The 25953-nt window shown below is 42.4% G+C and overlaps 1 protein-coding gene across 7 annotated transcripts; it reads right to left on the minus strand.

The window, feature by feature from the left end:
* Window positions 1-5711: 5711 nt before the first annotated feature.
* On the minus strand, window positions 5712-25752 carry TPM1 (tropomyosin 1). Of its 7 annotated transcripts, none has more exons than XR_005953695.1 (10): window positions 25425-25752; window positions 24354-24479; window positions 18047-18180; window positions 16745-16862; window positions 16247-16317; window positions 15356-15431; window positions 14749-14811; window positions 14417-14486; window positions 12864-13108; window positions 11397-11602 (listed from the first exon to the last, which is right to left on the minus strand). XR_005953695.1 is itself a non-coding variant. In XM_041418338.1 (10 exons), exons 1-10 carry the CDS (start codon window positions 25536-25538, stop codon window positions 11599-11601), a joined length of 855 nt encoding a protein of 284 aa, XP_041274272.1. In that variant the 5' UTR covers window positions 25539-25752; the 3' UTR covers window positions 11397-11598. The 7 variants fall into 7 exon arrangements, 5 of the variants coding, with proteins under 5 accessions (XP_041274273.1, XP_041274274.1, XP_041274275.1 ...); XM_041418338.1 differs by having other exon boundaries at window positions 13030-13108; XM_041418339.1 differs by lacking the exons at window positions 11397-11602; window positions 12864-13108 and adding an exon at window positions 5712-6655.
* Window positions 25753-25953: the final 201 nt, after the last annotated feature.

The following is a 25953-nucleotide window of genomic DNA, read 5'->3' on the forward strand; positions in this document are numbered from 1 at the left end:
CTGTTTGGTTTTTAAACCTACATACCAAATGTCACAGCAGCTAAAGATCCAGCAGCGTGTGTAACTGATAAGTGACATGCCTGATGTTAGAGAGCAATCTCTTCATTGTTGATTCACAGGCAAAACAGACTTGGCCAAAAGAGGAACTGGGAAAACAGATATTAGGGCTTTCTTTGTTTAAAGTAGTTTGAAAAGGGATTTCTGCCATCTCACACTTTTAATACAGTATGCAGGTGTCCTACTCAGACAAAAAACCCCCTGCTCAGCACCTCTGAACACCAGCTTTTTCTTTGAAAATTGAAATATAACATTGCACTGCTCACTGTGGGCAGCTGTTTGGTTTTTAAACCTACATACCAAATGTCACAGCAGCTAAAGATCCAGCAGCGTTGACACAAGAGAGAACTTTTCATTGTGCAATGGCTATTAAAGCTCAATTCTGCAACACTGAGACTTTGCTCTAATGGAACTGTTTGTTTGACTAAGGCTTACTCAAACAGGCAGGCCTTAGCTGTATGTACTCCATATGTGTGCTATGGCCAAAGCTGTGTATGCACCTGGGTGGTTTGGTAAAATGATCTTTAAAACAACTTAGCTGAAATGGCACAAATCCCTACACAGTCTGCACTCAATTTATACTTGGATTTTATCATTTTTCTTTAATTAAATCCAAACTTTTAATAGCTTGTGATTCACAAATATAATGGATCTAGAGTAAACCTTCCTATCAGTCCTTTTGCCAGCTGTGGTGTTGTTCCTGTTGCTGGCAGCACAAAAACTGAAGGAGAAGCAGAGGGAGGAGTCAATAACTTCATTGCTCACAAGGGCAGTAATGTCTGTATCTCCTGCACACAGACTCATAAGCTCATGTGCTTTTCATTCCAATTTATGACAGTAAGTCTCAGCACTGAGCACCTCCCATGGACTAACAGCCAGTTTGGATTGTTAGCTGAGCTGTCTCTTGTATCCACAATCCTTCCCAGCAGTTGTTCATTTCCTGGAAATGCCTTGCTCTCACATATAGCAGCATGTGAATGTAATGAAAGCACACACACATGTGCTGCATGTTTGCTACCTGCTGCCAAGCAGCAAAAAATGATGGCTTTGCATTTTTTTTTTAAGTGTTGTAATTTCCTGGTTAAGATAATTGATAATGAAATCCTAGCATAGAGAAATTTTACCCAGATTCTGCCTGTGTGACAAGAACCACTGAAAGGATTTTTACAGAAAGAGTTCCTGCACACTTTAAACCCAGACAAAGTTGACAAAGAATTCCTGTTATCTAGGCCTTAGCAAACATCTTCCCCTGTGGCAAAGGAATGTGGTGGCTGCACAGACATGTGGAGGCTGTAGGAGCAGGACAAAGCAAAACACAGCATTTAGAGAGGAGGATTCATCCCTCTGTAGATCATCTTTGTGTTCTCTATACCCTCCCTACTGGCCTTTTGCCCCCCTGTGCAATTCTATCATCTTGTTTCCCTTACTATTTTTTCACCTAATTCATGTTCCAGATTTTTTCTTTCTGGACAGCCTGCAGAAATTACATCACCCTTTTATTCTATTTCATGGTCTACATGTGTACAATAAAAATTAAGGAAGTAGCACAGCAATCCAGATTAAGTAGAAAGAAGTCTGGCAGGCTCATTCTTGCTGGCTGCAAAAAACCATAATCCTGAAAGCAGAGGAAGGACTCTGAGGCATTTTCCCAGGCTATTTCTCCAAGTAATATTCTTGTCAAGAAAAACATAATAAACTATCCGTTGGGCCTGCAAAGAAATGCTCTATTTTTAAACTAGAAATTCACACAGATCTCCATGTTAGTATCAATACCAATGTGTCCCAAGTTAAAACAACTTACCAGAGCTTTGTAGTTGCTCCACCCTGATTATTCTTTCACAAAATGTACTGTAGGAACACCAGACCTGCACAGTTTTCCTCAGTGGCACAGCCAACTATCACTAGGTGTAGCACTTGGCAGGTTTTAGCCAAGGAAACACTGTGTGCCATGAGCTTTGGCTTTGACAGACCACATGGATTATTGACATTGCTCTTTGTGCCTCAGGGCAAAGAATTAAAACTACATCAAAGAAAGGAACAACCCCAAGAAGCAGATCATAGTCAGGCCCTGGAACAGAAGGCATTCAAGATACTTTGCTGGATCATGGCCTCAAACATGTATCAACCCTTTATACCCATGATCCATATAGTCTTGCTGCAAAGAATAGAGAAATGTTCTCACAACTCTGCATGTCAGTGTGTTATGACATGTGGTTTTTGGCAGTTGCAGCGGGATCTGCAGGACTTGGGGTTTTTGTGTGTCTTTGCTCTATTTTTTTAATGAAAAAGAGGTTGTTTAATCTTTATCCAGCTGTTCGTGTGTTATGACATGTGGTTTTTGGGAGTTGCAGCGGGATCTGCAGAACTTGGGGTTTTTGTGTGTCTTTGCTGTATTTTTTAATGAAAAAGAGGTTGTTTAATCTTTATCCAGCTGTTCCTCAAACCAGTAAAGATACAGGAAGAAGCCAGTGCTGCAGTGTCTTTAAGGTCCACAATACTCAAATCCAAAATACTATGGAATGTCCTTTTATTTTGGTGCATTATGAGTCAGGAAATAACAAATGGAAAGCAGTGATGGGGTTTTATGTGTCTGTAAGAATTCTATCTGCTTCTGTTTCCCATTGTCTCCATCTGGACTGTCTGGATTGCTCACTAAGCTGCTGGCATTGAGGGGCATCCTGCATTTATACAATTCTCAGCTGCAGCTTATGAACTGGCAAGGCTCTGACTTACAGAAAACTAGATGGGTTTGCAGCTGAAGCCAAGAAGATGATGCAAACTTGTACAGATTCTATGTATCTTGGAAAGAACACAACACACACTGAAGACAGTAAGTTACACAGATTCCCTCTATTAAAAGAGCTATTCCTCTGTGCAATTTCAAAAAATCCTCCATGAAAATAAAAAGCATTATCCTTGGTTCCTTTGCTTTGACCTTTTTGGTGCAATTCCCACTTAATCTTTCACTGATGTTCCTGTTTTATTATTAAAAGAAGCTCACCCAGAGGAACATCTGAAGGAAAAAGTACTCTCGATATTCCTATGACATTAACAGTATAGTGAGATTTGACAACCCAGATTTTGAGTAGCATTTAATACACATAATACTTACAGATCCAGAGCTGAGGCAGTGCTCCATAGGTGCAGCCTACTGCTTTAGCCTTGTTTCCTAATCTAAGTTCCTGTTCTTTCTTATCTCTCACCCATTCAATAACTCTTGATTAAACTGATTGACCACACAGAACTCTAAAAGATAAAATACATTTCTGCAAGTTTTATGGACACAAGGAACCATTAAGGTAGAACATGCCTCTAAGGGTCATGATGGAAGGAAAGCACACCCTGCAGCAGGCCTTGGACATTATTTGGTATCAGAGATATCCCAAGAGGGAGCAGGAGACAACACTGATGTCTCCATATTTGGAAAATAAATTCCAAGTTTACAGCCAACCATGAGATAGGAACCAGCAAGAAGGCAGGTTTTGCCAGTTCTGGTGCTCTCAGAACTACTCATTTCATTGAGAGAGGTCAGCTCAAAACCCAAACCAGACAATTACAGAGCATGGCTGCACAATTAGGATATATTTCAGACTGCCCAATATGCTTTTGCATTAAAAGAAAGGGTGAGTAACTCTCCAAACCAGGACATACATCTTGAGGGATGCTGAACGATGCAGGGTTCTGTGATTTAACAAATTTTTAGTTAAAATAGCAAAGTAGCTGCAAATTTGCTAGAATGGGGTTAAATCAGGGCTCAGCTTGTTTTTACAAGTCATCATTTTATAGCTTCACTGTGTTTTGTCTGATGAGACACTGCCTCTAAAGAACCCATGAGGGGTAGTAGCTTATGAGATATGGTAAAAACAATTTTCCTGCTCCAGCAAATAAGCTCTTATGTGTATTTATGTGTCTGTTGCTAGTCAGCAAAAAGCCACTTAGTGAGATTCATCATCATGTTCACTGCTCCATTCAGCTCTCTTTGAAACTGGAAAGTTTTACTTACCTATTATGAAGCTTTATGGATTCATCTGCAACAGTGCACTTTGGGGAAGTCAACCCTGCCAACAGATTTTTTTCAGATGAATTCTTATCTCCTTGCCTGCACATGTTTGCCCTATTAATGGTGACATGATACCATTAAGAGATATGAAAACCACAGCCTTCTCATATCCTCACACACAGGGAGAGCTGAACTCAGATTCCCCAAACCACAAGGCAGTTTGTGGTCTCCTGAAAAGCAATACAAGCAGCACACAAAGGGTCTGACCTCACTTAGCCTCATTGTTTAGGACTCAAGCACGTACCAAGGGACCACAGCAGCAATCCAGTGCATCTGGCAGCACACTCAGCTGTGCAAGACTCGTAGCCCAGTGCCAACAGCTCCTCTGTTCTACTCCTGCACAGCCTCTGACTCTCTGGGTGGCTCTGGGCCCTACAAACAATTCCCAGCACAGTACTTCATGATGGGAAGCCTTCCTGACTCCAGCAGCACCAGTGGAAAGCACACATGCATGGGGACTTGAACTCTCAGAGCTCAACTACCTGACACCTCATCCTGGTGCTAAGAAAGAGATTAGAGTAACTTATCTCAGCACTGTGTGGTTGGAATTTTATCTGTCAGTCTTCAGTACAAGCTAAGGCCTTGCAGGAGCCTTGTAACATGTATTTTGCTCCCCAAAACCACAAGAGAACACGAAGCCAGGGATTTCATCCTTTCTATTTAGGATGACTTTGCAGCAGCCAATAAATCACACAAAAGCTTGTAATGTTACCAGGTTCCTCCCTTTAAAACACTATCAAAAAAAGGCCAGGCTCATACCAGTATATCTTCCCTCTCTGATTCCCACTTAACCTGAAATTGTGTATTACTTTACCCCTTTACCAGCTTACACCAGTGGCTCATAAAGTCATCTGTTTTCAGTTGCTTGCTAAGAGCCCACTAATGGAAATTCTTTGGTGATCTGGAAGGTTATCTGTACCTGTCTCCTACCAAGCTCCTTGCTGCTAGAATGATGGACAGCGTCAGCTTTCAGCAATATACTACAGAAAAAGAAGAAAAAAAAATTATTTTTCAAGTCCTGAAGCTGCTCATTGACAGATCTAACAATTCAAATAAAGACATCTACATAAATAGAAATTAACAACCAGTAGTGAAAAGTTGAGTGGAAGCATCTCTTATGAACATGATACATGATTTTCAAAGGTTTGTCACTGTTTTGAAGAAAATTAGCACATATTACCAGGTAAGATAAACAAATAGATGGTAGTGTTTCCAGGAGCACAGCCTTCAGGATTCATTTCCTAAAGAGCTCTGCAATGGTCTTACCAAAAACATTTTGGTCAATGAGGAGTAATTCTGGAAAGCTCTACCATCTGCTATGGGATAATTGCATCCTGCACAGACCTGGGCATGCAGTCAAGTGACAGGGACAGGCTCCTGCAATATGGCCCTCAAAGGGCCCCTCTGAGCAGCTGCAGATCCACATCTGTCCAAACCAACACATTTCCATAGCTGGGTCTAACAACACAGAAAAGACTCAGAGCCAGTGTGTTAACAGTGTTTCACACCATGAGAGACACTGCACCCATGCAGAGCTCACACAAGGATGCACAGGAAACTGATGTGATGGAAAACAAACCACAGGAGAACAAAATTTAAAAAATGTCCTAAAATGTGCATTTTATTTCATATCATTATACAATGTTTACATACAGGTATACTTTTAAGACTGCTCAAAGAAAGTGTGAAAAAAGTGAGGCAAATATCAGTTTAAAAATTCCTCCCCTACCCCAAATCCCCACAAATAAAATACATTTTAACACAATCTCTTCCAAATTAATGTTTTGTCCTGAATTTATTGAATCTTTCATTTCAACATGAAAAATACAATTGAATGAAAACTCAAGGTGAAATGCTGACCTACACTTCTGTATTGAGTTGCAAGAATACAATTTAAAACCTTCAGAAGCCTCCACTTGTCTCCACTGCTTATATATCTTCATTTTACTGAATTAGAAGGCACAGAAAGTCCAAATTCTCACAGACCAGTCAAGTTCTGATAAAAATAAATTACTGTGCTGGACAACTCCTGACTTGTCTGATGTTAAACAAAAGACTTCAAGTAGAACCTTTTGTTCAAAATAGCACCATTTCCACCTGATCTCTCCTGAACATGAATCATTCTTCTCGTGTAAAAACTGTAGTTGGCACTTGAGGTGGGACACTTTCTGCCACAGCCAGGATTCTTCAAAGACTAAGCATACCAAATTGCTGAACTCTCTACAAAGTGTAGGTAACATTTTTGTTGGGAAATGGCACGTTTAAACCATAATGTAATGTCGTTTAACCCTCGTACGGCTTGCCCATTTTGGTGTTTCCCTGACCCCTGCTTGATAATTTAGCAGATGTTCTCGTGACTGTGGTGAAACTAAAATAAAGACATGTTTATGGGGCTTCACGGCAAGCAGGTGTAAAAATAATCAAACAAATAGTGTGGTTGCCGCTAAGAAGGTTTTCACATGTTGTTTAACTCCAGTAAAGTTTGATCCAGCATCTGATGCATATTAAGGTTTTCTTCTTTGGCATGCGCCACTTTCTCTGTTGTGGGATTAGAAAATTAAAACATGAATAGCAGTTCTTTGGAGGCACTGAACATGAAGGCATGCAATCATCATTTCTCTCAGAGGGTTTAGAAAGTTAAGCAATGTGCATGCTCATAAATATCAATGTTTCCAGATAACACAACTAGAGAAAATTTCAAATTAATAAAACAAACAGCAAGTAATGCAAGTTTAGAACTGTTCACAGTTGCACTTGTTAAGAAAATGTAGTGCCAACAGAGACACAGTGCTCTGGAAGCTCTTTGCTTATGAGTATGTGAGATAATAAGTGGACTTTTCTTTTTTTTTAAAGTAGGCAATAAAGAAAATAAGTTCTTTGCAGATACACGACTAATAATTTCATAGATTTCAAAAACACAAAGAACAAAAAATTTAAAACTATTATAGTTTTCAGAGTGACCTTTAAGAAATTTATTTCTTCTAGAAAATAAATAAACTCAAAGTTAGTAGCCTTATGTTGCATGCACACTTTTATAGGACAATTACTTAACACACATGGTTAATACAATAAATGAGCATAATGCTCTGGTGGTGCATCCCACCAGGATTCAGTAGTAGTAACTTCATACTATGCAAGCATACCTTTAAACTGACTGGGTATTGTCAGATGGAGCTCCCATTCTTTTTTTTTTTTTTTTTTTTAAAGTCAAATGCAAGCCAAATTCATAGTAAGGCAAAATTTTGACATCAAAGTCTCCAGACAAAACAGCTGTAGTATCCTTTAAATTGGTTTTGAAATACAGAAATATGGATTCTAGCAAATATTTTTCTCTCACTGTGGTAAAAATCTTAGGGCCAATTCATGTTGGATAAACTGAGTGCCTTTCTGCAACACAGGCTTTTTGAATACTGTTGGTGAAATGCTGTAGCTCTTTACTTAAGTAGAAAGAAGCTACTGCACAGCAGACGAGCTCAGTGCTCCTCTCAAATAGGTGTGCAGACACATAATGAAAAGCCTCATCCAGAAGAAGCATTTCCATATTTTCCCAAGAGAATTTCTTTCATTAATTTACCACAGAATCAACAGAAAAAAAATTTCTAAGTTTCTTGCTTATTTCTACAATTACTGATTCATTCTTTAAGGAAATTTGGAAGAAGGTGTTTTCAAATAAGTTAACAATAGTCACACTAAAGTTTAATCCTCATTCAATGCCAGCTTTAGTTCATTAGTTAGGCGACTGTTTTGCTCAAGTTGCTGGTAGAGTTGGTCTGTACAGGCAGCAAGCAGGTTAGAAGGGAAAAAAGAGGCAGAATGAAGACAGATTAGACAGAGAAAACAGTTAAATAAGAGTTACTAAAGAAACTGGTCACATGACAGACAGTTCAGTAACATAGAGAGAAACATTTTACCTCTGTTTCTAGAACTCTAGTAATAGCTACTCCAAGGAACAGCTATTGTACCATATCAAGAACTGGCTAAGAATCCTGTTGTGGGGAACAGCTGTGAGACACAAACTGGAATAGAAAGGGAAGAACTGCAGCTATACTCCTAGAAGTACTAAGTCTTACTTTACCGTTCTGTGCAGTGTGTGAATTTGTTTCATGAGTGCCATTTTTCTTTGCAAACTATTTAAGGTGTAGTGGAACCTCATCTACCAGTTGAGAGAAAGCAATTGCACCACAGCCAGCACAAGTAACAGCAGGAGAGATGCTAGTAGGCAACAACCACCAGGTCTGACTCAGCCCATACTCCTTTCCTACCAGGTCTGATGGGCTGAAATGGTATTTTTGATAGGTAAATATTACTGGAATTGTTTACCTATCAAAAATGTTATTTTTGATAGGTAAATATTACTGGTGTTACTGGAATCCACATATTTTAATACCTTTAAGTTGCTGAGTTTTACTTCGTAAGTAAACAGACTCACATTTGGTGAAAATGAAAAGGAAGAACACTTTGCTCAAAAACAGCAAACAGAAAGGACAATTCATGTTGAAACAGAACAGCCACAGCCATGTTGTGACAGCACATTTAGTGAGAGTTGCTCTGCAGAGTGAAAAAAAATGTTCCACAATGGCTTTTGACTATCTCGTGTTCTCAAATTGTCCATGCTCTTCTCAATAGTCTCACTGCACTCCTGACCTCTTGATCCCAGATTATTCCCCTACAGGAAATGACTGTTTCTGACTCTTTTCCACAAGCTGCCTAACAGCTTCCACAGGAATCCTCTTCCCCTGCAGGCACTGGACACAGCAAAGGCAAAGCTGTGCAGTGAGCCGGTCTCCAGGACATGCTTGTATGGTGAGCAACTCCTCCCAGCTTCCTCCCTAGCCAAATTCCCACAGCCAGCTCAGTAAAGCCAGGGCACATTTCACAGCTCTGATCCTGCAGATCCTCCAGTAACAAATGGATCTTGTCCCTCTCACCATGATAATGTAACATATATGTGGAAAAAAACATCAAAGCCTTAGAGTAACTAAAATTTCACTTTGTCTAGCAAAGTGTATATAGTTGTTATTCAAAAATGAATTGTGAACTTACTCCTACTATCATCACAGAAATCTCCTCTCTGACTGAGGCAGAGATTTACATTATTTCTCAACTTCCAAAACAACTAAATTCCCCAGTAAAGCAGGGAAAGCACTACCCAAGTGTACAGTGAGCCCTTGATTCCCCATGGGCTGTGTGTCCATCCGCTCCAGAGGCAGAGGCTGGCTCTGCAGGAGCCCCAGCAGCCGAGCAGGGAGTACTGGCTCTCTGCAGAGCCAACAAAGCTCAGCAGAGCCCAGAGTCAGCCCTGCACTCCTGGGAAGAAGCCTCAGGCACAAAACCAGCCAGACATGGCAGGTACAATACCACAACTGAGGGTGACAAGAGTGCTGAACCACACCAGAGCAGGGAACCACAAGAGCTCCCTGGAGTGAAGATCAGAGCAGCAGGACCAGCCAGGAACTCTGCATGCAGCTGCCTGGGGTTCTGCATTGCACTGCTCTTTTCCAGTACTCTGTCCAGCAATCTGTCAGCCCTCAGTGCAGAGCTGATCATGTATGACTGACACAAAAGGCAAACTTTTAATACTGATGTTTAAAATCACTATGTTAAAAATTGACAGGTTCCTACAACAGATTTTGCTTTTTTGTTTACTTTTCTTAAGAACACCTGTATTGCAAGGAATTGAGTGGACAAAAAACTGCTAAAACAGTAAACTAAAACACAACAGATTAAGCAGCTAAAGTTGCTGTAGCATATTTTACTCTGGCTCAGATGACAAGTTGCAGTTGACCACATTCCCCCTAACTCCTGCATTTGTGAAGTTATTAGCCTCAGTCATTTTACAAATGCTCATCCTGTTATATTTGGTTAATTTTTATATATCCCATTCTATCTGGTTACCCTTCACACACAGCCACTTACTGTATGTCAGTTGAGGAGCAGTAAATTACTGAACTTCATTACTTGAACTATCTGTGATTGCTGATTAATACCCTGTATTTGGGCTTCTCCCCCCAGCCAGCAACATTAGGATGTGTCATAGGTAGAAAACTGGGATATGCCCAAGTTATCCAAGGATGGCAAGACAGGAAGGGCATGCATCCATTCACAAGCCTTATTGGGAAAACAAACTTGGAGGAGGGGAGAAAATCTAGTTTGATTGCACTGTTGAATAATCTTGAAGCTGAACAAGAAAGAGACAGTTACACTTTTCTAAAAGTTAAAAAATACAGTTCAGCTATAGTATAATGAATTCATTTAGCTTTGGTGACTTAGGAGCTTTAGCAATATATAGAGTTACAGCATCACCAGAAATCAATCTGGTTTTCGCTTTCATGTGAACTGGAAAACAACTTCTTTCACTGTGATGTAAATAAAGTTAAAATAAGGCAATAAACTCTCTAGTTGCAAATAAAAGTACAAAAAGAGCACAAGATGTCAGTATTTAATGCTTCATCCTTAATCAGGCAGTGACAAATCAGCTGAAACCTGAAATCCATGATGTTTGTTCCACTTTGCAGCACAGTAATTTCATTAATAGCATAATCACTGTAATTTTCCTACTTCAGCTTTGAAATATTTCTCATGAGTTTGCAATTCAAACTCACAAATCTGAACTAAGCACAAGTGGAAATCTAATGAAACCTGCCCAATGAACTTCTAATATTATCATGCCACTCAAGAAAAATATATTGTAAAAACCCCAAAATGTTAGCAAGAATCATCTTCTCTAAAAACTGAAGTGTGAAAGAGAGAAAGCTTTTTTTGCAAGACATTTCAAGGATTATTTTTGGCTGAAAAAAAGAATTTAAAGTTTTTGATGCTGCTGCTTTAAATCTGTCTCAAATAGTTAAGGAACAAACATTTAAATAAAGATAAGAAGTCTTCAGCATAAAGCTAGGAAAAGATTTCAGGCTTTAAAGTGAAAAATCTGGTTACATCAAGGATGTAACTGCTCCCTCAGCCATGCTCCCACGACCAAGTGACCCCAAGGAAGTATTGTCCTTGCAAATTTTGTCCTAACAATAACAACTAGAAGAGTTCCTATTACATCTATTTGTCATTTTATCTGCAGTGGAGTTTGAGAAAAACTAAGATAATAACTGGTCAGTTTTCACACACTGTGCTTGCTGACTTGGCATTGTCAACATTCACGCAAAAGTGTTTTCAGCTAAAAAATGAAAACACCAAAAAATGAAATCCCTAATGGCATAAAAGCGCAAATTTTATTAATAACTTAAATAGTTGCTTAAATAAATAAAAGGCAAAGGAATAGCAAAAGGAATACAGCTGGGATATTTATTTTACATTGAGAAATGTAGTTTCTGTACAGCAGAGCACAAACAGAGCATGTTCTGAGACAGGTGATAGAGGAAGAGTCAGCTAAGCTAGAAGACAGGACAATGAGCCCATGAAACATCCAAAGCTTGGAAAGATGTTTTATCCAACCCGATGGAGATGTCTTTGGAGAACTGAAGCAAAGAAAATTATCTGCATGAAAAGAAAAAGTGAAATAAGGTAGAAAATGAAAAAAGGTGCAGTAAAGACTTTCAAAAAAGCAGCAATGGCACAGCAGAGCCCAGCATGCTGAGATGACTATGCTAGAGAAACAGCACACCATGCTGGGACTAGAATGATAGAGTCATGTCCTCATATACCAGTAGACTACAATTTTAAGTCTGTTTTCCACTTAGAAATATTCCAAATTGAAGAAATATTGTAATCTCTGTATAGAGAGGAGGGAAAATGAACTCCATTTGCTTGATAAGCCACTAAGCAAAACCATATGTCAGGAAGGAATTTGAAAACAAAAAATCAAAGCATACAAAGCAGGCAACATGAGACCTCTACTAAAATGTTGGTAGAGAGAAGGAGGAAAGTAATGAACAGACGTGGAGACAAAAAAAAAACATGAAGAAGAACCAATTTAAAATACGAGTGCAAACAAAATACATTTCAAGCTCTAAGACATAAGCAAACCTTATGTCTTGTAGAAAGCATGCCTGGGTTTCCAAAAGGGTATGGTGGGACTAAACATTGCACCTCCTAAGCACTTGAGAGCCACAGCTCTTCCCCTCTCCCCTGTCAGCTGCAGGGCTCATGCATGGGAAGGTGGAGGTAGCACAGCTGACCTCTGTTCAGAGTCACTTTGTGGCAAACACTGCAGAGTCACACCTTACAGCTGTTGACTCTCCTAGTTTCCTGCCACTCTTTATTTTTTCTCCTTATGACTAAAGTTGGTATTATCACATTTTTAGTGTATGCAAATAAAATTGCTACTGCTATCTAGAAAATATATAGAAGAAACCTACAATTCAGTTGTTGCCTTTATGGGTTTAAATGACAAGGTATTTTAAATCCATTTCCACACATGTAATTCAGTGATAACAGCTGCAATTTTCAGAGCAGTTATGAAAATTTAGATAAACACTTTCTACTGTCACTAATAGAGAATACAGCTAAATCTAAATTTCTCTGACATTTTTGCAGGAACTTTGCCAGAGCAAAAACTGCAACAGCAGGCAAAGGAATACACTGTGAATGCAACATGTACCACAGCAATTTTCTTTGGTAAAACAAATATGATGGACCTGGTAGATAATGTTTGAACAGAGGTGAACCGAAAGGATAAACACAGAGTTACAAACAAAGGGCAACCACAAGACACAAGGACTGCACACACAGAATCAAAAAGTAACCACAAGCTTACAAAATCACCATGAGTATTTACCAGGCTTGGCACAACACTCACCCACACTTTGCCAGGGTAAAGCAATTGTTCATGGTATTTTGTACACCTATTCTCTCTAAAGGAAAGCATCTCCCACTACACAGGGAGCATCATTTCACAAGGCCGGTACCGCGCAATCAGTGAGGGCAGGGAAGCAGGAGCGGGCACAAGCTGGCAAGACATTTACATGGAAGTCATATCATTGAGAGCGTGGTCCAGCTCCTCACTGATGGCTTTGTACTTCAGTTTCTGAGCATAGAGCTCATCTGATGTTCCCCCAGGAAAGGCAGAGGTGTGCAAGGAAATGCAGCAGGATCATGGGATGGAAGGTGAAGGTGGTGGCAAGGGGATACCATCCAGAAACCACAGGAAATAGGAAGAGTGCACAGAAAGAAGTGTTGTGACAGACAAAATGAAACAAAATTAGAGAAGAATAAAAGAAAGAAAATGGCAAACGGTTCTATGCAAGAAAATAGTGAACAGTTTTATGCAACAAGTTCATTAATTGCACTGCCAACAGGGCAACCTGTGATGTACAGAAAACCAAGAAAAGAGAGTAGAAAAGAAGCAAAAATCCATGTTTCACTGCCCTGGATTTTTGTTTTAATGCTTTTTTGTTTTAATTAATGGGGGATATAGGAATTAGGGATGAAAGATCCAAAAATGGGGCTCAAAGAGGGTGTTACCATTTTCTACCACTTTTTTGTTTTTAAACCACTCTGGCTTGTGTGATGCCAAACTCATCTTCTTACAGCAATTTTTCCTCCTTCTAAACACTTATCTTTCTTCTCTGCTTCCTTCCTGAGTCAGGGATCATAAATTTTCAGCAGCTACTTAGGCATTTCATCACCTTCATGCAGAATCCAGCCTGCCACGCCATGCAATTTAGCTTCTTCAAATCCTACACTTAGTGTAATGCATCTAAATAGCAAACTCCATATAACTTCAAATTACAAAGTCCTACTGAATTGTTTTCTCCAGAGGCAGAAAGCACATTCTACTACGCTGCTGCAGTTCTGGCAGATTTATCAAAACTTTACAAACAAACCCTCTGAAGTTGAATAAGCTGTCCTTCTGATTATGTATACAACGAATTAGCTTTACCAAAACCCAACAACTGGTCTATGTCACAAAAAGCCTGCCCTGACCCACACTTATCACAGTAATAAATTAGGTTAGCTTGCTACATTCCTAACTATTGCAAACATAATGGAACTCTTCATCAGTTCTTTACTAAGATGATAATAACACTTGTCATCTGATCATTTACCCTGTAACATTTATATACTTCCAAGTAGGAGAGTATAAAGCAAAAAAAGGGAAGGAGTCTTGAGAACATAAGAGAAAAAAGCAACAGGCAAGAGCAGAACACTGTTCACCTGAAGCATTTAAGATATCAACACATTTCATTCAAAAAATATTTTGTCTACTCTTTAGGCAGACCCATTTATGTAAGCAGGACAAGTCAACCCAGTAGAATTGGGTATTAAAAAAAAACGCAACGAAAACCCTCACACAAGAGAGGAATAAGAGATATGTATTTCCAGAGTAAGCAGAAAAACAGCCCCACATACCTTCTAGGTCATCAATGCTCTTCTCCAGCTTGGTTACTGACCTCTCAGCAAACTCAGCACGGGTCTCAGCCTGAAGTCAGGACAAATACAGACTACTTTAGGAAACACACACAGTACTTAGGAGTAGAAAAGGAATAATTCAAGTGAGGAAAAAAGCACAGAGAGAGGAGGTTAATAATAAGGCTAATATAAACTAATTTCTAGGGGAGATATTTAACAGTAAACTGTTTCCAAAATGGTATGTTCATCCTGACAGCATCAAAGTAGTGTTTATACTAAAAGAATCAAAGGTGCATTGGAAGATATGTTGCAAAGAACAGCTCTCATTTTACCTCCTTCAGTTTGTCAGTCAGAACTTTAATCTCCTCTTCATACTTGTCTTCTTTCTGTGAGTACTGTAATTAGAAAGAGGATCATTGGTATTAGATGAGTATTCTAAATAAACCCAAAAAACCCCACATTCAAAACTCTTGTAATAGATTATCTGTACACAAGAAATTGTTATAGGTAAAACAAAATTAATTCCACTTGGAAGGCTGTGGTAGTATGATTTGTTACAGGAGTCAAACTTCCCTCGAGTTACATTCCAGAGCAATATGGTGGGAAATTTGAGAAGAAATTAGTACTACAGTTTTAAAGAGGAATGTCTTTTGGAGAAATTTAATGTTAGCACACAATGCCATTTTGAGGGACATTCTATAATTAACACTTAATCCTGTCAGAATACTCAACAGAACATGTGGCCAAATAATACTGACCTATTTGGAACTAAAAGATATGCTATGTTCCAGTAGGAGCCAAATATGAATTGAGTAGTAAATCCAACATCTATTGACAACAGCCATGAAGAAATGCTGGCAAGTGATTGGCATACAAAGAAAAGCCCATTGGCCAGATGACAATGTAAGGGACACATTCTCACATAAGTCTCTAGCCTACCTTCTCAGCCTGAGCCTCCAGCGACTTCAGGTTGTTGGTCACAGTTTTCAACTCCTCTTCAAGCTCAGCACATTTGCTGTTATTTCGGAGGTAAGGCAGGAAAGGGGAGGATGGAAGATTCAGTCAAGCAAAAGAAACAGAAGAAAATAGGGGGGAAAGATAGAGAAAAATGAAAACAATTACAGGGCAAAAGAACGGCCTCAAAAGCAGCTGATCCATCACAGACTGAAAGCAACTCTTTGTGATGCCAAATACCAGTTCAAGTGCACATTAAGACAATAACCAGACAGAAATTTATCTACAGCTCTTGGCTTACACAGAAACATTTACAGAGCTTTTACACGTGAGACAGTTCAGCTTCTTTTGGCTGCACAGGAGATCAGTTTTAAAGATAAAAATCAATAAACAAAAAAGGAGACCAAAGAAAACCACCAAAGCGAGATGCAAAGAGAGAGTAAAGAGCATAGCAAGGACTTATTTGTTACTACTGAGTGAGCTAACTGGCTACGGAAGCTGAAACACTTGGGTTGCAGTTAAACCTAAAAACTGTTTATTAGTATCAGTACCTTATCCTCTGCAGCCATTAATGCTTTCAAGGTTTGATCCATTATTCTTAACTGTTCTTCCAGCTGTCGGACTTGGCTGTTAGTGAACACATGAAATGCACAAAAGCCATTCACAAAATCAGTGTGCAGGTACAGCATGCAGTGACAAAACACGCGCACACACATAGGAACACATTTACTTTGGCACTGACCATTTATCTCAACAATTACAGTAAATGAGCAAAACATAGCTGGGAGCTGAACACACAGTGTGCTGCCAACATTTCATGCAGTTATAGTTCTCTTGTAGCACCTCACAAACATCCCAGGGCAGTTCCACACTTACCTTTCTGATAGCTCAGCGCGCTCCTCAGCGCGCTCCAGGTCACTCTCAATGATCACCAGCTTACGAGCCACCTACAAGGACAGGCGGACAACCAGGGGTATTATGTTGCTGCACTACACATCACCTGTTGCTAGAACCTACAAAGCAGGGGGCTGGGCCTCTTCATTTCTTGCTCAACACACGAGTTTTGATATCTTCATTATTCATTTGAGACTTAGTTATCTGACATTTTTCAAGATCTCCCTTTCATTCACCCAAAGGCAACTGAAAATATTTCTCTCCCTAAGAGCTTAGGGAATACTCTCAAGCATTCAAGATCTAAACTCAGATCTCCTGTCACCTTGTCCCTTGAGTTATCTGAGTGCCTGATTTTCCTTCCACAGCTGTGAAGAGGGGTGTTTGTGATCTTTTGAACTTAAAAGGCAAAAGAGAAAACCAAAAATTACAGGCACAGCCTAATGGGCTTCAGAAAGAGATGACCTGCACTCAAGAACTGACCTCTTCATACTTGCGGTCAGCCTCTTCAGCAATGTGCTTAGCCTCTTTAAGCTGGATCTCCTGGATTTCCATCTTCTCTTCATCCTTCTGGGCTCTATTTTCAATGACCTTCATTCCTCTGAAAAACGTGAAAAACAGGAAATGCAAGGCTCAGGGCTTGCCAGTTTATCTCCAGCTCTACTACCTGTGGTATGTGACTTTCAGACAGTGGTATTCAGGTGAGTGAAACACATCAGACAGACGAGTCCTCACACCATAGATTTAGTCCTGTGCACTTACATTTCAGAAGTTCAAGGAACAAAACATGTCTTAGGAAGGAAGAAAAAGTGTGATTTGTTTAGCTCTTATTGTAATTCAGTCGTAGAATACTTTTTAATTTTAGATTGCAGGAAAAACTCCTCTTATAGAAAGGTTAACAAAGGGTGTTCCTTCTAAAGACTGAAAGCATCTGTGCTTTTACACTCATCAACAGCATGTTAGAACCCTTGAAAGACTGACAAGAATTATGTCTATGGGCCAGACTCCCCTGGGTTTTGCCATGTCAGAGCCCTAGAAGCTCCCTGTGCTCTCTAAAAGCAAAATTTAAATTCTTCATAACAAAAACCACTCTGTGTTGCATATGTCTGATACAAAATTACCTTAAATGTTTCAAAACACACTGTGAGTCTCTGGCAAATTTCTTTTCAACAGGCTCCATTCCTACTAAGGTAGAAATAAACATGCAGAACATGTGGGTTTCTTTCACAATAAAAGTTCTATCACAGGTATAAAATACCATTGGAAGAACAGAGAAGATCTTCCAAAGTCACGAAGCTTGAGCTCCTAACTTACACTACAGGCTTCTGGAAATCTGAAGGAATTACCAGTCTCTTTCCTTTGCTCACCTTCACATACCAATCTTGCCAACAGGAGAACCAAAGCCTCTTCCAGCACTTCACTACTCTCCAGGTGAGATTTTCCACCCACAATGAAAGCGAGTATCACCCAAGAGCACAAGATTATCACAAGGAGTTGTCATCCAATAAGAGAAGGCTGGGTTGGGCCAAGCAGTTTTCCCAGGATGTGGCATGATACATCAAAAAACCTACCACACTTAAATCACAACTGAAAAAGAATCCAAGCCCAGATATTTTGGACATTGCTACAGACAAGCTGTAACTGAAGTCCATGTACACAAAGGAAGAGCAGATTACACATATTAAGAGACCTAGGAGTGGTTTCATTTATTTCCCTAACCCACACCCTGGCAATTATGATCTTTGTCATAAGGGTAACAATCCATTCAGGTGTGGCTCCACCCACCTTTCACTCTCATCTGCAGCCTTCTCAGCCTCCTCCAGCTTCTGCAGGGCAGTGGCCAAGCGCTCCTGAGCCCGATCCAACTCTTCCTCAACCAGCTGGATGCGTCTGTTCAGAGAAGCTACTTCACTCTCAGCCTAAGCACAGGAAGAAATAGAAATTAATTCATAGTAAGGCACACATCTTCCCTTGTAAAAGGTTACCACGTTACCTGCTAGTGCTATTTAACAGCACTTTTAATTTCTGACTTCATCCACTAAGAAGTCCATACACAGAGATGTGCATGATTGAATTGTGAAGTTATTGCTTAACAGAGGAAAAAAGTGATTAATGCTTGCTTTCAATGGAGCACATCAAGGACTGTACAATTTGTACTAGAAAGAACTGCACAGGAAGAATTATGCACCATTACCCAAATATTTTCTGTTATTGTATTTGCAGACATTAATTACAGACCTTCCCTTTTTTAAATCAAATGAACACAAGCTAATTACTCAATTCTTCTGTTACCCCAATTCCTTTATTTATGACCTTTCACCATATTTTGCAAGAATTGTCCCCACATTTCCTTGAGTTCCGTAAGAAGGGTTCAGTGTAAACATGTAAAAACACACCTGGATCAGCATTTGCAACAGGACAGCTGCCACAGAGAGAGTTTGAGAACATTTAATAAGTGCCCGAATACCCAGAGGTTTTGGTTACAGGCAAGCTGTGCAAGAGTTGACAAAAAAGGCACCAGCAACGACCCTAGTACAGGCAGCAATCCCTTAAAACGTCTTTTTTTCTTCCTCCCATAATTCCATCCTCAATCTACCCCTCAATTTGCCTTTCTTGAACTACCTGTTCACTTAACTTTCTGTACAACACTTGCAACTCATCTGCCTCTTATCACTACAAGCTGTTATATATTACAGCTCCAAACCTACACTTGGCCTAAGTCAGAGTAAGTTCTAAACCAGCCTTTTTTGTGGTAACCTCCTCATTAAACCTACTTTCTGTCAAAACTATATTAAGCATAAAGTATATATAAAAGGGTAACTATTCTAAAAAGTTAATTATTTCAGAGAATAACACTTAATTAGTACTGAAAAGACACATTATATATATTTGATGTATGTGAGGATGTTCACATCTGAATCTCCCATGATGTCTAAACAAGGGGAAAACCAACCCTCTGGCAAAAGTAGATACCAAAAGTATCAGTTTGGTAGTTTTTCTTCTCTAACCAGATGTAGCTGGATACAGTTGTCCATAGCAAAGGTTTTGCTGTTCATAACACAAGAAAGAATAACTCACAGACCAGACTAATAAAACAACCTTTGACATAAAAGTAACAATGTCCAGCTAGAATGACTGAAAGTAACACATGAACAGGGAAGCAATTATATCTTTGAACATCAATATGCATTGGCAGTGAACACACAGAATCAGAAGGAGAACAGACTTCATCCTTAGAGACCCACATTAATCCAAATATAAAACATTTAGCTATCTTATAATGCAGTAGTATTCAAAATCTCTGGTTCTGAACTTCTGGCTTTAAAACAGTAAGAATTTGAACTTTCACATTGAAAAAAGAAAATGACCTTTCATAAAGGCTACCCTAGGGAAATTTGTAATGTTCAAGTTAATTATTATCATGTCAAGACTCCTCATCATGATAAGAGCATAAAATGTGCTTCAAAACACCAGGGTGACTAAAGTTCAAGTTTTCACTTCCTGCTCCAGTAAGTCACTAAGGATTTACCAATCAGCCTTACATGGCCCCAGTTATTCTTCTGCAGAACAGGACTTCTCTCCTTATATGGCAAGGAAGGAAAAAACCCCAGTGACATTGGGGCACTCCCACTGCTACCATGCAAACATAACCCTCATTTCTGCCGTGGCACTTACACACCACATATTTTTACAATGAGTGATGACATGGATAAGTTACCACTGGGTGTTAATTATCATTATTATAAGGGAGATTCTGTTTTCCAGGAGGAGGTAGAAAAATGCATTTTGAAAAAGTGATTACCAACAGCCCCTTGAGATGTATGTACTCAAAAAACAGAAGATTCTTTTTTAAGGGAATGGCTGCTAATCACAGCCTTGAAACTTTTAACAATCTGGTATAACAATCAAAAGCTGGAGGCTGTGCTATGTTTTGGCCACAGCTGTAGCTTTTTTGTTGCTTGCATATTTGTACCTTGCACAGGAAGAAAGGACCCCTCACCTAACAACCCCAGCTGGTCACATGCCATACATGTAAGGCATTGCACTGAGGGAAGGAGCAGATTCACACCTCAGCTCGCTTGCTGCAGTGCTCTCAAAGCCTCCCTCCTCAAGCATGCAGAAATACAGCTGCAACAATAAAACCCCTCATCTGTAACCAGCACTGTAGAAAAAGCACACGTCTACATGTGCCTGGGAGTTCAGTTTTTTCAGCCTTTATTCACCCCAGCACTGACCCCTCCAGACAAAAACTTAAATACCATGTAAACGTACTCTGCAGAATTCCACATCATCCACATAAGCCAACTCCAGGGAAGAGACAAACATTAACCTTTAGGGTCCTAAAGCTTAATGCAATGTAGCTGAACTCTTAAGGGAAGGCTCCACCAGAAGGCTGTAATCGCTCCTCCAGCGCTATTCCTTCTGCCACAAAAGTTAACAGCAAAACACCCCTTTTCAATGAAAATTCCTTAATATGCTGGTCAAAATAATACATGTTACTGAAAGTAGGAATTTTTCTGTGCTTTACTCCACAAAGCTTAGCAAACAAGGTTTTTTAAAAACAGAAACCTTTATGAAATGACTTATGGCTCCTCATTCACCGAAACAGATATGCCAAGTGATCTGCAAGAATGCAATAGTTACACAAGTGCAAGTGGCCATATTTTGCTCCATAAGGAAGATCACCTGCAAGTAATCAGGAGGCTCTTCCTTTGAACTTACTGCCCAGAATGTGCAGAAAGGCCCATTTTATAAGGAGATAAAATAATCACAATTTTTCTATTGCAATAAACTACACAAAAGCTTTGTTCTTTTGCTTTGTTTTTATGCAACTACTGAAGTCACTGAAACTGCCTCAAAGAACACTGTACATTTTACAGCAGGAAACATTAAGCTACAGCTGCTGGAACTCCCAAAGGTCAGTGATAAGACAAAGAACAGCCCTATCAGGGTTTTTTTATTGTGATTGCCACCCATAATTACATCTCTCTGCTACGTAAGCCTATGCTGCTCACACCTGATCCTGCCTCCGCCTAAAACCAAGCCTGCTGCTCCTTTCCCCTCTTGGCGAGCAGCTTTGATGAGCAGCACACACTACAGCTGTTTAGCGACTGGGGCTGTGCGCTGGCACTGTCAGGTGTTGTCAGGTTCTGTGGGCCATCTCAGGTGCACTCTCGCCTATTTCCCAACAGTCGCCATGCTGACTTCCCACACACATCAACTCGTCTGCAAGGGATAAAAGAACTAGGACTTGTGGGGAGAAACACCCCATAAAACCTTGCTCATAGCCTAATACAAAACAAGTAATCTCAAACATCTCGTCTAAGACCGACCTCATTCCAGCTCGGGGTTTGCTGTTGCCCAGCACACCTAGTGCTGTCTCCCTGCACCTGGGCCCGGCCCACGCAGCGCTCGGGTTACCGAGCCGCGGAACGCAGCACTGCGGGCCGACCCCGCGGCCAGCCCGGCAGGTAACACCCATCCTGTGGGACACGGCGGCGAAGGAAGCGGCCTCGCACTCCGCCGGCCGGTGAGGCAGGCGGGGCAGCCGCGCCCCGGGACCCGCGCCCCCAACCCCCGGGCCCAAGCCGGGCTGAGGGGCGGCCCTACCTCCTCCCGCAACGCCCGCTCCTGGTCCACCTCCCGCTGCAGCCGTCCCGCCCGCTCCTCAGCGGCGTCCGCCTGCTCCTGCAGGCTGCGAATCTTCCTGCGCACGGCCTCGAGCGAGCTCATCGCCGCCATGCCCGCACCTCGCCCAGCCCGCGCCGCCTCCCTCCGCCCGCCGCAGCCCCGGAAGTCCCCCCGCGCCGCAGCGCTCCGGGGCGGGGCTGCGGCACCGGGCTGGGAGCGGGGCGGGGACGGAGGATGGTCCAGCCGTCCTGGGGATGGGCCGGTCCTAAACCGGGATGGGCCTGTCTTGGCAGTGAATGGGCCGGCCCTTGCCCGGTCCGACCACGGTTGTGGTCGGGGATGGACCACTCCTCACCGGGAATGGGCCAGTCAGGCCCGGGATGGGCCGGTCGTGGCCGGTGCTGGGCCGTGCCGTGCCCCGCGGCCGTGCCCGGTGGATGTGCCGGGGCAGCAGCGCCGCCTGGCGGCACAGCACGCGAGGTCCCACGGACCGGACCGGACCGGACCGGACCCGGGGTCAAGAACCACCTTTACCCCGCAAACCGCCCCCACATGAGCGATGTAATAAAGTCACATCGAGGAGCCCGCCAGATGCTGCTGCACCCGGCCTGGCTCCTGAGACACGGGGAGGGGAGAGGGGCTGCAGCTGCCCCCTCTCGGGTGGGGTGGCTCCGGGGATGTGCCAGGCTTTTGGGAGATGAGTCATACCGGACAGGTAAGATTTTCTCGTCCCAGCGAAAGGCGAGTCCATCCCAGAGAGCCGACACTCCCTCCCTGCCTCTGCCCTTTTCCTAAGGCTTGGAACTATCCAAACTAATAAGGTAAATACTGGGTCAACTGCAATGCCCCAAATGTACTCTTCATTGCCAAAAAAAAAAAAAAAAATACATCCCTAAACTGTCAGACATATTCCATGCATACAAATAAATAAGACATTTACCTCGATGAAAACAAGCCAGACACTCTCCCACCCTCCACCTCAGGGAAGACTGCAAATAAAATTGCCCTCAACTAGCTTCCAAACACTGTTTTCCAGCAGGGGAAGGTGACATGGGGATCAGTTAGGAAGATCCTTAGTTTCAGAAAGGGAATCTAGTAGCATTTCTCCTGCCTTCATCCAAGGCAAGCTATTTCCAAATAGTCTGCATACTTTTCCATATAAGGAATATCTCCCTTGGATCTATATGCGGGTCCTTTGAACAAGCTAAATAAATGTCCTGCTAGGAAGCTGCCTCTCCTATGGCAGCCTGCACAGAGCAGACATCTGATCTACATTACACATGGATCCCTCTCCCCTGTTCCTTTGAACACTTCTGTTTGTTAAGTCCTTGGGTTCTCTTTCAAAGCTATGTAACCTAGTTGCCATACTGAAGCTAAACCTTTTCTTTCTTTATTCCTTTTAGAAGTAAAATAAGATAAAAGCATGTTGTCTTCTATGCAACGTTGTTGTTTGTAACATTTTCGTTTCTGAAAGTATCCTTCCTCCCCCTGAAATACTTTCCTTTCTTCATTGTGGTAACTCCTTTTCATTTTGGCTTTGAGGTTGACTTTTAAAGCTGAGCTATAGGAAAAGGAGGATCATTGCTTTGGAAATACTGTAGTTCCATCTAATCCTGTAATTCAGACCTGAGATTTACTCAAGGAGAATTGAATTGTCCAACAGCAGCAACAGAGACCAAGACCTTAACTACAGACTCTTATGGTTCCATGCATGCGATCCATTAAATGCATGTCAGGAACAGACAGGTGGGTGGGATGAGGGCCTGGGAGAGGCACAAGCTCTTGCCTTATTACCATATAAAGTGCTGAGCTATATATATCTCCCAGCTTGCTCCCAAGATCCCTGTCCTCTGAACTGCAAAACTAGCAGTATCATCTTCCGGACAATCTTCCGTCACACAAGACTGAACTTTTCTTTGACAAGTGAAGCAGTTCCACTGATTCCAAGGGGAGGGGAAGCAGGAGAGAACCTTTTATCTCAAGGACCAGTGAGCCAAACCAGTATCTACCAGCAGTTCTAACACATGCATACCTAGGAACAGCTCTCTTGAAAACAGAACTAGCAGCCCTTGCTCTTCTGGATCTCCCTCTCCAGCACCTACTCACTACTAACTCTCTGCTTCTGTTTCACTATCAAGACAGTATTGTTCTACCCTGAGTTTTTTTACCCATCACCTGAATAGATAAATCACCATTTCTTTACTTTCACATCTGGAGTGGCAAGTACACATAAAAAGCACACGTCAAGTGAGCAGAAACCCAATCAGACGCCTCTGAGAGTGTGCAAACCTCATGCAGGGAGGCAGTGCTGTGTTTCCCACCTCCCTGTCCAGGAGGTGCCTGGACCCTGCCTTCAGCAAAGCTTTGCAGTGCTGCTGAGTAGGAGTCCAGGCTGTCCTGAGCAGAGGGAGTGTGTGGTTTCTCTATCGGGCTTGTGGTGAAAGGGATGGGGGTAACTTACATCTGTGGCCTTTTTGTCAGCCAGTTCCAACTTTTCCTGTGCATCTTTAAGGGACTCGGAGTATTTGTCCAGCTCATCCTCAGTGGCCTTCAGCTTCTTTTGTAGAGCCACCAGCTCGTCCTCCAGCTGTGATGTGGGTGGAAAGTGGTGGAGAGGGGAGGGCAGGCAGGAAAAGGTGCAGCAGGCAGCGTGATCGTGCAAACGGAGAGGTGTGAGTGCAGAAGAGACAGAAAAGGACAGACAGACAGAGAGAGAAAGAAGGAGAGACAGTTAGATCCTCTTTGCTCGCAGCAAGGGCACGATACCTTGGCAGCATTCTCCTCTGCGGAGAGGAGGCTGTCCTCAGACTTGTGTAGCTCTTCCAGCACTTGGTCCCTTGTATCCTCCGTCCCACGCAATTGCTTTTCCAATTGCACAATGTCATCCTCTAACTAGGTGCACAAGAGGAAATATAACGCACAAATATGTTTCTCCCTTGGCTTAGAAAACTGAAACGAATTTATAAAATCGCTCTTCCTTTCTCCCTCGTCCTTCAGGATCTCCCAGAAAAGTGCAATCAATGCATCCCCCTCCCTGAATCAAGAAGCCCCACTGTAAAGGAGGGGGCTTGGAGAAGGACAAAAAAGTGGGGCATGTGTCCGGAGAAGGGCGGGAGGGCAGTTCGAGTCGGACACATCTGCTGAGTGATGCTGGAGTGGGCGAACACAGCTTTAGCTGTCCTTTGCCAAAGCGCCGCACGTCTGCCCAGTGCTAACCAGGCGTTCTGGGCAGCCTCTCTAAGCCGTCCCCCTGTGACAAAGGCACAGAGGCCACGCCGCCGTCCCAGGGCTCTGCTCCCCAGCTGGAATGGTGGGGAAGGGGGAAGGACCTCCTGCCGCGCCCCCGGGAACCGGCGGCTGCCAGGCTGAAGCTCTGCCTTAGGGAAAGTTCAACCAGTTCTGCAGGGGCGCGGGGGTGGAATATAACAAAGTACGGTGAGGGGGGAAGAAGAGGGAAGGAGGTAAAAAAAAGAGAATAGCCTGGAAAGATTTGCGCCCCGGCGCTCGCTGCGCCCGGGCCCTCGGTGCAGACCTGCTTGCTTCTCTCCTCCGCTGCCTTCTTGTCCGCTTCGGCTTGCTCGGCTCTGTCCAAGGCGTTCTCCTTGTCCAGCTTCAGCATCTGCATCTTCTTCTTGATGGCATCCATGGTGGCGGTGGGTTAGGGCGCGTCCCCGCGCGAACTTCTTCCGAGAGAAAAACTTGAAAAGTTGCGGGACAGCCCCGAGTCCGGACGCAGGCCCCCGGGGGAGCGGAGCGGAGCTGCCGGGCGGCGGGGTTGATCCGTGCGGGACGGGGCGCCGGCCGAATGCAAGCGGCGAGCAGGGAGCGCCTCACAGATATGTACTTTCCCAGGGGGCTGACTGCATTCCTCAAGACATCCAATACTTTTTTGGAAAGGGCTTTTTTTCTTCCCTCCCTCCCTCCTCCTTTCGTCCCTACCCCTTTCCCTCTCTCACTGCCCCCCGGGTTTTTTTGGGAGGCACAGCCTTTCCCATTCGCTGCCGCCTGCCATTTGACCGCAGATATGACTATATATGGGATGCGATGGGCGAGGTAAGGCG

Source organism: Onychostruthus taczanowskii, unplaced genomic scaffold (genome assembly GCF_017590055.1).
Source record: "Onychostruthus taczanowskii isolate IOZ18803 unplaced genomic scaffold, ASM1759005v1 scaffold6, whole genome shotgun sequence".
NCBI lineage: Eukaryota > Metazoa > Chordata > Aves > Passeriformes > Passeridae > Onychostruthus > Onychostruthus taczanowskii.

What these genes read in the sequence shown, in the direction of transcription:
- TPM1 (XM_041418341.1), bottom strand. Translation starts at nt 25,538, where the DNA reads ATGGATGCCATCAAGAAGAAGATGCAGATGCTGAAGCTGGACAAGGAG. An exon ending in CGGAGGAGAGAAGCAAGCAG is followed by an intron (nt 24,480 to 25,424) that starts GTCTGCACCGAG and finishes CCCACATCACAG; the next exon opens with CTGGAGGACGAGCTGGTGGC. An exon ending in CTGACAAAAAGGCCACAGAT is followed by an intron (nt 18,181 to 24,353) that starts GTAAGTTACCCC and finishes TCCTGTGCTTAG; the next exon opens with GCTGAGAGTGAAGTAGCTTC.